The sequence below is a fragment of the Sceloporus occidentalis genome, unplaced genomic scaffold, assembly GCF_023333645.1.
Source record: "Sceloporus occidentalis isolate IW3139 unplaced genomic scaffold, rSceOcc1.0.p SCAF_61, whole genome shotgun sequence".
NCBI classification, from domain to species: Eukaryota; Metazoa; Chordata; class Lepidosauria; order Squamata; family Phrynosomatidae; genus Sceloporus; species Sceloporus occidentalis.
Window position 1 is genome coordinate 4,769,566 of NW_028317041.1, and position 13,648 is coordinate 4,783,213.

Genomic DNA, 13,648 nt, shown 5'->3' on the forward strand with positions numbered 1-13,648 from the left:
TACATTTTAGTGGCTATATTAACAAAAGCCATTATTTAACATGTTACCAGGGACTGTTTGGCATAGTTAGATCTCCTTATGCATCTGTACACATTACCGCGGTTATTATGGTTACCTAAGAACCTTTGACCTTCACTGACATCCTTGTCGCCCACTACATATGCCCTCTTGGAGGTTTGGGATAGGTGTAGGAGGAAATTTCCTCTGTTGTATTATGCCACACCACTATCACACTATCGGTGTTGTCCTTTTCTATACTAGATTTACTGGTAGCAAATTGTATTGGCAAGGTCACAGGAAAGTGTCAGCAACCTTATTAAATGTGTTTGACATCTAAAGAGCCGAAAGACAGGTTTAATATTTTGAGGGCTGAACATTATACTTACCTCCAAATAACGCACTATATTTGGGGTTTGTTGAAAATTTCTGATCACTATGTTTCTGGGAGTATAAGTTTATTTGTCTTTTCTTACATGATCCATTCATGATGAGGGGTAATTCAACCTGTTTTTGACCTGTTGCTGTCCTCTTTGACGTATTGGAGAATGGTGTTCATGGAGGCATGGGACAAAGAGTTAGGCGTAACATTTTTACCGGCTCAATGGCATACAGTAACTATTTTGTAAACTCAAATTGTGAAACCGCAAGCATGGTCAGGACATGCCAGGTCAAAAACTGAAAAAATCACCAAAACAATACAAGATTGTTACACCAACCAAAGGCAAGAGGTACTGAGGATCTGGAGTTAACATAGGTAGTTCTGGACAAAAACTAGGCAATTCCAGGTCACACAGGGTCATCCAGGGGTTAATGACGTCTCACACACATGCGAGCACATGATCATACCATTCCAGATGGGCTAGTTTTCCTAAATGAGGTAGGGGGTCATGTGTTCCGGGACCTTGCTACCGTCAAAGGCCCAGCGGTGGCCCTGGAGACGGCCCTGTTGCCAGGGGAGTGGACTGGTGATGGCAACTGTGTGGAGAGACTCCTGCACGCAGGAAAGTCCTAACAAACATGTGTTTTGCAATTTTTTCATACAAAATTGGTATAATGGGGGTTTCCTATTATTTTTTATAATGGGGTTTCCTATTATGTTGATGTAGAAGCATGTTTATTTTATGTCTTTTTAAATTAGTTTCCTCATTTATGTATTCTTTTGTACAAGTGCTTGTTTTCCTTTCATTTGTAATTTCTTATTTTCTTTTACTTTTTCTTTATCTCTACTTCACAATATATAAGACAATGCATCTGTACGATTTACTAGTTCGGCATATGGTAGAATTCTTTTGTATTTTTTTTTTTATTTTGGTACTGACAGAAAATACTCTTTTATGGAAAAACTATCTTTTCCTAAAATGTATTCATATACGATATTTGGCCAACCAGTTGTTTTTTTCTTCTACCTTAAATGTAATTTAAAATGATACTTCTCTTGATACTTTTTAACATAGGCTAATGTTGCTTGGCTCGAGTTGAAAACCTACTGTGGTTGAATTATTGGACTTCCACTGACAAGTTTTTCTTGACACATTACATTTTGTGGTTGGGTATAATGATGCTCTATACTTACACATACATACACAGCCGCTTTAACACCTTACACATACATACATACCTACATACATACACACACAGGCACTCTAACACTTTACACTTACACATATATATATACAAACATACAGTCATGTGAAAAAGAAAGTACACCTTCTTTGGATTCTATGGTTTTACATATCAGGGCATAATAACAATCATCTGTTCCTTAGGTTTAAGAAATTAAGAAATTGACAGTACAATTAGAAAAAGACTGAGCGATTATAGTTTGTTTGGAAGAGTTAGCAGGAAAAAGCCTCTTCTCTCTTAAAAGAACATGGCAGCACAGCTTAGGTTTGCAAAATTCCATCTGAAGAAACCACAAAACTTCTGGAACAACGTCCTTTGGACAGACAAGACCAAAGTGGAGATTTTTGGCCATAATGCATTGTGCCACACTTGCCTATCAGCACAAACACCTCATACCAACTGTCAAGCACGGTGGTGGAGGTTTGAGGATTTAGGTTTCTACAGCCATAGGACCTGGGAACCTTGTAGTTATTGATTCGACCATAAACTCCTCTGTATAGCAAAGTATTCTAGAGTCAAATGTGAGGCCATCTGTCCCACAGCTAAAGCTTGGCCAAAATTGGCCAAAATTGGGTCATGCAACTGGACAATGATCCCAAGCACAACCAAAAATCTACAACAGAATGTCTGTAAAAGAAAATAAAGTTGTTGCAATGGCCCAGTCAAAGTCTAGACCTCAACATGATTGAAATGCTGTGGTGGGACCTTAAGAGAGCTGTGCATAAAAAAAAATGCTTGCAAACCTCAATGAACTGAAGCAAAGTTGTAAAGAAGAGTGGGACAATATTCTTCCACAACGATGTGCGAGATCGACAAATTATCCTGATATGTAAAACCATAGAAAAGGGGCATTCTTTCTATTTCACGCGACAGTACATACATACACTAACACTCTCTGTTCATAGATGCAGCTCCCACACTTCCCCCTCCATCATCCATTACATTTTTAGCTTCAAGATATTTTCAGGAGAGCTACATGTTTATTTGCACTATTATCTACTGTATACATGATTTCTGTGTTTTCAGTAATTTATATGGAAAAAAATTTTAATTTCATACTTAAATATTTTTGCAATATTCAGGCCAAACTAGTGCTCTCGCAGTCAGCCCCAACTCATTACATGATGTCATGGGCCGCAGTGATAATAGAAGCAAGTGTTTTCATATGTATCTTGTTTTTTTGATGAATGTGTTCTTTATATATATTTTAAAAATGCATGGTTTGTCCCTATTCGGAACCAAAAAATATTGGGACCAGTACATACATTCTGTGTGCACACTAAGGGCATTGTGGAATATAGGGCTGGTATTCAAATATTCCCAGGGTTCATTCCCAGTCTGGCCCTGTCCAGAGTCCATCTGCTGTCGTAATTAAGAACATAGCTATATGCCGACATTGGTGCATGGCTACATATGAATCCAATACTGCAGAGGTATATCGTGCTTTTTCGTCTGGTTCATGTCACACGTCAGAGCTGCAGTAAAGATGATGAACTCAGTCTGACAAACTCATTTCGTAAAGTTCCTAATTCTATATTTGCAAATTCTACTGTTATGACATATAACCTTCAAAGTATTTATATATTCTGTCTCTATGCTTGGGTTTCCTTATGGTGGAGCTGTTGGAAAGTGTGAGAACGGGTGGTATATGTTTTGTATAATTGTATATATTGTATAAAGATTTTTGTAATATTTAGAGAGTGATTCCAATACCTCTAAAATGCACATTGGACTCTGGTGTGTAGGCTACTCCTTTAATTATACTGATAGCCTTAAGAAGTGAGGTGAAGGGAAGTAAGTTTAGCGAAGGGAGTAAAGATCAGATGTACATACCTTCCTTTAGTGGACTGCACATAGCCATAAAAGTATAAATGTCGTCCATAAATGTATAACAAGCCAAACAAGACAGCTAATTCTGCAACAAAAATCAATAATATTGTTTAATAATAATCGTTTGAAAATGTTCTCAACATTCTCAACATTCCCAAATCTGACTTCAACATGTTCATGATTAGATGATCTACAGTTTTTGGTAGACTTGTGCATTCGTCTTCGGGCGAACATGGAAACGAACACGAAGAGTGCGTTTTCGTGTTCATTCCGAAGACACGCCGAAGTGAAGACGGCGGCGGTAAAACGTAGGCGAAGACGAAGACACACACCACGAAGATCTTCGTGATCGTCTTCGTCTACCATTCTCCCCCCCTCTTCTAACTTACCTTGTCTTCGCGGCTTCGCGGCAGTTCCCGGAAGTGGAAATCCGCAGGTTCGCCGTCACGGGTTACAGGGCAGTGCGAATGAGCTTATTGGTCGCCTACAGGGACCTCCTCTGGCATCAACCAATTGGTTGATGCCAGAGGAAGACCCTGCAGGTGACCAATAGGCTCACTCGCACGGTCTTTGTAGCCCCTGCCAGCGAACCTATGGATTTCCGCTCCCGTTAACCCCTTTGATGCTGCGTTATCTAACACAGCATCGAAGGGGTTAACGGGAGCGGAAATCCATAGGTTAAAGGGCCGTGCAAGCGACCAATAGGCTCACTTGCATGGCCCCTTAACCCTTTAAAAAATAAACTTAACCCCTAACTAATTGAACAGGGAGGGAGACCAGTGGGATCTGCCGGGTAAGTTGCAGCATTGAGGTTTTAAAACCCCAATGCTGCAACTTACCCTGCAGATGCCACTGGTCTCCCTCTCTGTTCAATTAGTTAAAGACCAGTGGCATCTGCAGGGCAAGTTGCAGCATTGGGGATTTAAAAGTCTGCACGAGCGACCAACAGAGTGGCTCATGCAGACTTTTAAAACCCCAATGCTGCAACTTACCCGGCACATCCCACTGGTCTCCCTGTTCTATCAGTTAAATGTCCGTACTAACGACTTTATTGGTCGCTCGTACGGACATTTAATTGATAGAACAGGGAGACCAGTGGGATGTGCCGGGTAAGTTACAGCACCAGGACCCTAAAAGTCTGTACGAGCGACCAACAGAGTCGCTCGTACAGACTTTTAAAATCCCAATTCTGCAACTTACCCGGCAGATCCCACTGGTCTCCCTGTTCTATCAGTTAATAAATGATAGAACAGGGAGACCAGCGGGATCTGCCGGACAATTACGGCACCAGGAGTTTAACAGTCTGAACGAGCGACCCTATTGGTCGCCAGCAGGGGGCTCGTCTGCCATCAACCAATGGCAGACGAGCCCCCTGCTGACGACCAATAGAGTTGCTCATACGGACATTTAAACTCCTGGCGCCAGAGCGGCTTTAACCCCGTTTTAACCCCTTAACCGGGGAAAACGAAGAAAACCCGAACACGAAGAATGTCCACGAATATTCGCCCGAAGAGAAGACAGGACCAGGCGAATATTCGCGGAATACAAAGTTTTTTTTTTTGCCGAAGACGAGCACGAAGACGAACACGAAGAGCCCCCTGGTGCCCAAGTCTAGTTTTTGGATCAATTAGATGCAGAAATTAAATTTGACAGATTAAACTGCATTATTCTGTGCCAACTCAGAGCTTGATATAGGAAACGCCTGCAATTGTTGGTATGGCTAGCATGGGCTGATGGAATTTTTCTTATCAAAGATATTTTGTCAAAGTCAATACTGTATTTACGAAATCAATGGCTTGACATAGGTGACACAAAAGATAGGGATTCGAAGCAGCCATAAAAGTAAAATTTCAGGACCCTTGATGCTCTAACCTGTATTTCTGATCCATTTTATGTTATCTTAATGAACAAAATGTGCTTTTCTTTCAAAAACAAGAACATTTCTACGTGACCCTAAACTTTCGAACAGCACTGTATATAATGACCCTGTTAAAGTCGATCTTCCATAAGTTTTAAAAAAAACATGACTATGTTCAAACTCCAACCACTGACACTTCTATAGTGAATACTTACTATCCTCTATCCTACTGATACTCTTAATACTAGTCTTGTCATACCCTTTGAATATATGTATTGTAAGAGGCGCTGCCTAAATTCTTGCCGCTTTATAAATAAAGAATAATGATAATACTATAGAAAAACTATTACGTGGAAGCTCACAGTCGCTGCTGAGCTGATGGTTTGCAGTAGATCCACTCTGAAAGAGCATCTTGCACATCATTTGTCTGTCATACGCTGCCACTTCTGGTTAATTTTATTTATTTATTTTTTTGAAAGCCTTACCAATACTTTGAGCAATAAACCCTTTAAGATACTCTTTTAAACATGTTTGTTTCCTAAGCTTTCTGATTGGATTCAGTAATCACTGGGGCAATAATAACCAATAAAACATTCATAACATTAAAAACACTGCACTAACTTCCATACCAAACTATACCACAATTAAAGCTTCCCAGAGAACATAGACTTTACCTTGATTAAAGAACCAGCCGGCCATCCAGAGGTCAATCATGAACAGTACCGAAAACTCAATGCAGTTCTGCCTAGAAAACAAAAAGTGTTGTATTTATTAATTGCCAATTTTAAAATTTTGTGTAAATGATCATTTGCGCAAATACCAGATAACTGGGGAAAACTCACCATTTTGTGTTTCATCAACAATATACATCAACAATACATGATAAATCAACGTATGTGTTTACAGAAAGAGAAATTGAGTTAAATATACTATAGTTCCATAACCACTCTGAGGTTTGTTAGTTCACAATACAAAATGCCCAAAGTCAGCAGTACAGGCGTCTTGTGAATTTGAGCCAATATCACCTTTGGGATGACCGCAGATTGTTTTTTAGTCCTTCTAATCCAACGTCTGATCTCACAAATGATCCTTTAGTTAAACGAACACAAATTCCCATGGACACACTCCAAAATCTTGTGGAAATCCTTTCTAGAAGCCTTCCTGGAGGATGTTATAGCTGCAATGGTGGGCCATCTTAATGCCCATGGTTTGTTTTTTTATGAGATATTCAACAACCCAATATAGGTGTGATGGTCAGATTTGCACATACTATTAAGTGCAATATACTGTATTTGCTTGAGGTACAGGTTTTGCAGAAACAAAATGAAAGTCTATGCACTGCTAAAAATGTAATGTAATGTAACAAAAGGTACACAAAGGGTTAAGGATGTGAATACCTGCACGTGTCAAAAAAAATATCCTCTACACCTAAAACAGAGTCGACGGAAACTGAAAACGGTTTTATAGATCGTGTTTGTAGCATGAACTTACTGTGCTCTAAAGGTTCTCTCAAATTCCGGAGGTCCCGTGACTGCTGGAGGGATCACTTTGTACTTAATTCTACATTTTCCTACCAGATTGGCAAAGTATGCTGTAGAATGAAAATAAAAAAACACGCATAAAATATTGATACAGCCTGAAGTGGATATTGGTTTTTTTTACCTTTTTTCTGGTAATTAGTACACAACAATAACAAGCAAAGGTCTATATTTCCAGTTTCATTGACATTAATATAGTATGTGTGTATGTGAAGTTTAACAAGTGTTACTAATTTGTTCCTGCTGCTCCAGCTATTGCCGTGTGGAATTAGTTACACACTTTCTTTCCCTAATTATTTTTGTTACCAACCCTGTTCACTTTTCCGTTGTCCTGCTCCAAGATTCCCTATTGTACAAACATGACTGTATATTTATCCCAACTTTGGCATCTAATACTTCAAAAGTTTCATATTGACCATTCCCAACTTCAGTTAATTAAGTTTAGGGATACCCAAACTGGAGGAGAACACTGAGAACACCGTGGTGGTGAGGAAAGCAGGACCACCTGCCCACAGTGCGTGAAAATCAGAAATGTGCCTCAAAAGGGACACTTTCGACATCTGTGAACTGGGTTGAAATAGAAGTGTAATGAGATATAATCCTGAAATTTGACGAAGAAAATATTCCTTTGTGTGTAGAAACAATATGTACATCTCATTTGTGGTACAACAAGAAAATAATTTGTGATCATTTTGGACCCGTCATGTTATTGTCAGTCTGCGCTATTAACACCTGAATAGATATATGAGGCTGTATTCAAATTACACGGTGACTTTGAAATATAAAATTTATTTAATACAGGAATAAAAATCAAGTTAACTAAATAAAAATGACCTATCATATTGTGCTCATGTTAGGTTTCATGAAACATTACTCTGCAGAATGAATTTGAAAAAAAATCTAGTACAAACAACCATACATTTTCATGTAAATGAATATCTCAGCTGGAGAATCATTGAAGCTTTCCCCCTTGTTACTTTACAAATCGAATACTTCGCCCAGTCTGTATTGCACAATAAGCAATCCTACTATAATAGATTCTGCAGAAGAATGTTACATACATTTCCAATACAAAATAAAGTAAACTTAATAAGAGACCAGGACTGTCTAAATCTAGCACAGAGTTTGGGACATACCATGACCTTAAGTCATTAAAAGATTAAAAGATACATATTTGCCCTAAAACGGAATCTCTAAATCATTAGCTACTGAGAAAACTTGACATTATCATAATGAAAATTATACTCTCGGTAAAAAGAATATAATAGATTGTTAGTCAATTTATTATGCCTATTTACTAATGTAATTATTAATCTAAAAACAGACATCAATCACTATTTGCTCAAACACCTCTAAGTAGTCGATCTTGCAATGTTATGAAATCAAAATGCACGCAATCCTTAGAATTCCAAAACTGTTGCACAACTGAATTCCCGCCCTGAGATTGGTAAAGCTCAGAGAACATGAGCTGAGAAAAAACCCAAAACAATTTACTCATCCAAAACAGAACAGTGTATTAACATAAGCAGCAACTAAAGCCAAGCAACAGACAAGATTCAGCACTGATAAATGCAATGTTATGCATTTTCAGGCAAAAGAAATAATCTGAAAATGGTATCTAAAATATGGGTGTGTTAGGGAAATCATTAAAAAGACACTCCGGTGCCCTAGGATGCCCCTGAACAATAAATTTACTCACTTTTTAAGTACTTTTATATGCATCCAACCTAAAAACAATGAATTTATACATATAAATTGACCAATATGTAGGGATATAACATGTTCTCAGAACATTTCCATTTTCCCCTGCAGAAAGGAACGTTTCCCCTTTTTGAGGCAAGATTGGAGATTTCATTAATCTGGTGTTGTCTTCTTCTGGGTGTCTTTTTTATCATCTAACTTTCTGTCATAATGTTACTGTTTACTTGCAAACATCTCTTATCCAAACAGTGGATTCATCATATGAGCTTTTACAGAATATAAAATGAACTGAAATAACTCAGTAATAAGTAGCATCCCCCAAAAAATGATCAGGACTTGGTGGAAATGCAAATTAAAGACAAATATGATATTAGAAGACAAAAAAAAGATAACTCCACTGCTGCCAGTCTATACACTTGAAATGACAGCTGCCCACCGGACTGTTTAATCTGCAGGTAGCCAGTCATCATGGCAGTGTGGCCCACAAGCAAATGCTGAAGATAACTATTTTTTAGCTTAATATTATTTCAATGACTGTTTTGCAGTCTATAATTATTTTAATGGCTCGAATCTTACCAAATAGGGAAATAATGTTACCATAACAGAAAATAAGCCAGACTCGTAATTAATTTAATACATGGAATAGTTATGTAAGATCCAGCATATGTTGCTCGTGAATGCGATGGGGACACACAGTAAAAAATAATTTTCCTTTTTCAAATATTTTTATAACATTAGATTTTCCAAGTCTGATGAGCAAATGTGTTTGACATAATAATCAGACCACAAGGTCATATGCAGTTCACATTTTTTGTAAGTTTTTAATATTTCTAATGAGGTCAGTAATTGACATTTCCGAAATGAAAAAACAACATCAGTGGTTATAAGATCATAAATTGGCATTCAAAGCATGAAGCTATTGGTCATAAGACGATATTGCCACAACAACGGGGCTCAAAACAAAAGTAATTGTAAGCAATTATTTTGCATGTAAAATCTCACAGTATTTCAACTGCATCAACACACAGTTGTATGCATCCAATAACGGTTTTCTCTCAGGGGGGATCATTAATAAAAGGTGAATGGTAAAAATAACTTGCATTGTTTCTGATGACTGAACAATTCCATTTGTTGCTTCACTCATCGACTATTGCAATGAAGTCATTTTTTATTCATCTGAATCATTTTAAGGTCTCCCCTTAATTCAAAATGCACCTTACTTATAGATATGCCCCTCTGCCCCCCAAGAATGCTTTATGCCCCTAGAAATGCCATGCTGCCCCCAGATATGCTTTATGCCCCCTAGAAATGCCACTCTGCCCCCCAGATATGCATTATGCCCCCCTGAAGTGCTTTATGCCCCCCTGATATGCTTTATGCTCCCTAGATATGCCACTCTGCCCCCCTGATATGCCACTCTGCCCCCCAGATATGCCACTCTGCCCCCCAGATATGCTTTATGCCCCCCCCAGATATGCTTTATGCCCCCTAAAAATGCCACTCTGCCCCCAGATATGCTTTATGCCCCCTAGTATTTCCCCCCGACTTACCAACGCACCCTAGCGGGGCCAGCCGGTGGACATCTGTCTCTGACGGAGAAGCACAGGTGAAAGTGCCAGTAACGGAGGTTGTCTACGCACTCCACCGGAAGGGTGCTCCACCATAGAAACCCCGGTGGAAGAGCCAGCAGCGGAGGTTGTCAACGCGCATCGTCAGATGTTCACCAGCTGCTGGAGAGAAGGATCTAGGTCCCCTGCAGCGCTGCGGGGGATCTGGATCCTAACCCTGCAGCTTACCTGCAGCAGGTCTAAATGAAATAAAAACACCCCAGCACGGAGCCCAGAACTGCATGTCCCGGACGTAGGGCGATACAAATTGCGCATCCCTGCGCTAAACCCTGAATATAGGCTGCACCCCCACTTTAAAGACTTAAAGTGGGGAAAAAAAGTGCAAGCTATATTCGGGCAAATACGGTACTAGAGGCATACAAGTTTCCTCAATCTTAGGCCAAGGGTCAATCTCGGGCCAAGTTGCCCCTTTGTTAATACAGAATAAAAGTTTGTCTGTATGGTCACTTTCTCTAAATGCTTCCATGTCAGTTAGGAAGCGTGTGCTAACTGTATTTTTGGATTTTTTATAGACCTTTATGAAATAGGAACTACAAAACTGGCAATAGAAAATGAAACAAGGAAATGAACAACTGAAAGGGCAGAATCACAGGCGTTAAATTTATAAATTCCCATTTGTGAAGGTCAATAGTTTGTCGCAAGGGTTGGGTCAGTGAGGTAATACAAATGTGGGGTGGAATGCAATAGTAAGGGACAGGGGCTCTGTAAACATACACTTACTGGTTAAGCATCTTAGCTAGAGTTTGCATATTCCTAGTTGTTTATGAATAATTCTTAGAGTTCTTTTTAATACTTTGTGCTGCATTGATTTACATCTAATTGCAAAATGTGTTTAGGTTTGTCATTCCTGAGAGACACCAGGTAAGGTGAGAGGGGATGGGATTGAGGGGTCATGTAGTCAAGCAGGAGGAAAGGAAAAGAGCAGAAACCTCATCTTCAGTGACCAGAGAAAGTTGGTTTAAAGTAGAGGAGGAAGGAGGGTTCTGGGAGTAGAGTCAAAGGAGGGTGAGAGCAGGAGGGAGATTGTGAATATTTTTTGATTCTCTCAATTTTTTTTATTTAAGTAGGTAGCAACATCAGTGGCATTTAGGCTATTCCAAGGGATGGTAGTAACAAGACAAAGAAGGTAATTTAAAGGTACGGGAGAGACGTTCAGGGTTATGAGGCAAAAGAGTAGATGAAGGAGGTAAAGTGGACTTTCTTAGCAAAGTAAAAATGAATATATAGTGCAGGAAGCCAGGGGTAAAGGGTGACTTCCACCAGCTATGTTCAGCAGTATGGGAGCAAAGTTGATGATGTCAAGTTAGTATTATGTGCCAGGGTTGTGCGTGAAAGTCATGAAGGGGGAGTAGAGGTTGGGGCCTACGTCCAACCAGGTTTCTAGGGTGTGATCATCATTGTGAGTAGGGGAGATAGTGTGTTGTGTAAAATCAAAGTGGAGGTAACAGACAGGACTTTAGAGGCAATGAGACTCGAAAGGGGTGCCTTCTGGGATGATAAGGTCTCCAAGCATGAGGGGACATCAGAGTAGAGGAAGAGGGGAAGCTATGACGAGAAGTTGCCAAGAAAGATAGTAGCGGGACCAGCTACTATTATATACCATAGAGTTTATCAAATATTTCAAAGTAAAAATATAACAAATACATTATATAACAATTTTTATACAATAGACAAAACAGGTTATTGGCGCTACCAGAAAAGCTTTTCCTGCCTTAAAGGACTCACTTGTGTTGTGCTCTAGAAAGCTGTGTTTTGGTTTTGTTGGCAGTGCCTGTATAAAGGCCTGTTTTTCACTTAAGTGATCTCTACCCAGACTTCCACAGCGTCAAGTAACAGCAAAGTAAGGAAACTGGACACGGGTGAACACTATAGTCTGTCATCTCAACCCCACAGTGTACCATGAAAAGGACAACCTAACCATGGAAAACTCCTGATTAGAGATCCTGTTGAGATTTCCCACAAAATAAGGATGCTGAGTTTCCTGGTCTTCCGCCTTTTGCCCAGCTGAGGGTTATCAGCAGCATCCTTCTGTGGAAGCCATGTTCCTCCTGAAGTCCTGTGCTGTGCTCACAGATGGGTTGCCATTTCTAAGAAAAGCATAACTGTTCTGTTTCTGGTCAGAGTTTAGGTCTCCAGGCCCTTGTGGATTTAGCCTAAGGAAAATTCTTGCCTGTCAGATTTTCCTGGCTAAACACTGGTGCTATGAGTCCTTATGACACATACATGAAGTGTATACACAAAGATACAAAAAAAATCATCTACTGCTACAAGTGAAGAGTCTGATTGCCTATGTACAAATGGGGGTAGCTCCTCTGTTACCTTTCCTAGTGTTGCTAGGTTAAGAACTTTCTCGCCCTCCTAGGAAAAGCCTCTACATCTGGCAAGCAGGAAAGTATGGAAAAAGAAGCAGCTTCAAAAGATAAAACAGGGCACACAGGCGTTCCCTGGTACACCAACCACAAGCTTCTAAAGCTGATTCTAAAGGTGTAATGACACTCAGGTGGAATTCCCTCTACCCCTTTTTTTTGGTCTAGGCTCGGTATTAAAGGTTAATTGTTTTTAACTTATTAGCAACAAATGGAATTGGCAGGAACATTCTTTTAGTGATAAGATCACAGAATCACCTTATATCTATAACCATCAACAGGAGTTATGTACAAAGTTTTCAGGGGTGGTAAAAATAGGGGGAAAATCCACTTAATACTGTATTAACATTTTTGTAAGCACATTTTTGCATAAACGAAAAATTTATAAATGGTAATTGTGCCATAAATTGTGAAGCTTCCTATGTATAAATACTTCTTGTGAGCTTTCAGCAAGACAAACCGACAATTTAAGGCATTGCCCTTATGGGCTTGCAACTTTTTATACATTATTTCAACAGAATAACACTGTTTAACATGGTTTAAATGGAAGAACTCTGTTTCTAACTCAGCTGTTAATGGACTCACTTTTAATATGTAAACTAGTTTAAGTAGGTCATGACAATAGTGGAGACTGGCCATTACGAGCATATATTAGAGTCCCGCTTTTGAGTTTTCAATGCTGAAATACTATAGGTACCCCTTTATACTATGCGGTAGGGGGGGAGAAAGACTGCTGTCTAGAGAGGCTGCTTGTCTTCTTACCTTGCTGGCAGGCGTACAAAACAGAAACTGCAGCAAGAAGCACTATATCCTCAGACATGTTTGCAGAATAGCGAGCGAGCGAGCACTCTGTGCAAGAACAGCTGCCGAGACACACCTACCACATCCGCACATGGGCTTTAACCGTGTCGGTGCTGGCACTAATGTATGTTCAAACAGCTCTTTAAACATTTGCATGTATAGGAAATATCACATTGGGGGATATTCATAAAAGTATCTCTGGCACAACAACTATGTATCTAGGTATACAATGATTAGCACCTGGGGGGAAAAAATATCTGTTTTTATTAACCTGCTCAACCACACACCCCAGTCAACATTTCA

The 13,648-nt window shown here is 39.5% G+C and overlaps 1 protein-coding gene across 1 annotated transcript; it reads right to left on the minus strand.

The window, feature by feature from the left end:
* Window positions 1–868: 868 nt before the first annotated feature.
* On the minus strand, window positions 869–13,364 carry LOC149287434 (microsomal glutathione S-transferase 2-like). Its single transcript, XM_089492917.1, has 6 exons — window positions 13,307–13,364; window positions 6,803–6,902; window positions 5,986–6,056; window positions 3,457–3,538; window positions 1,997–2,115; window positions 869–1,008 (listed from the first exon to the last, which is right to left on the minus strand). Exons 1-6 carry the CDS (start codon window positions 13,362–13,364, stop codon window positions 869–871), a joined length of 570 nt encoding a protein of 189 aa, XP_089349043.1.
* Between the last annotated feature and the right edge of the window lie 284 nt (window positions 13,365–13,648).

Coding starts and splice junctions, on each gene's coding strand:
- LOC149287434 (XM_089492917.1), bottom strand. CDS start 13,364: ATGTCTGAGGATATAGTGCTTCTTGCTGCAGTTTCTGTTTTGTACGCC. Junction 3,539..5,985: donor CGGCTGGTTCTTTAATCAAG/GTAAAGTCTATG, acceptor TTTTTGTTGCAG/AATTAGCTGTCTTGTTTGGC. Junction 1,009..1,996: donor TGAGGTGTTTGTGCTGATAG/GCAAGTGTGGCA, acceptor CATGTTTGTTAG/GACTTTCCTGCGTGCAGGAG.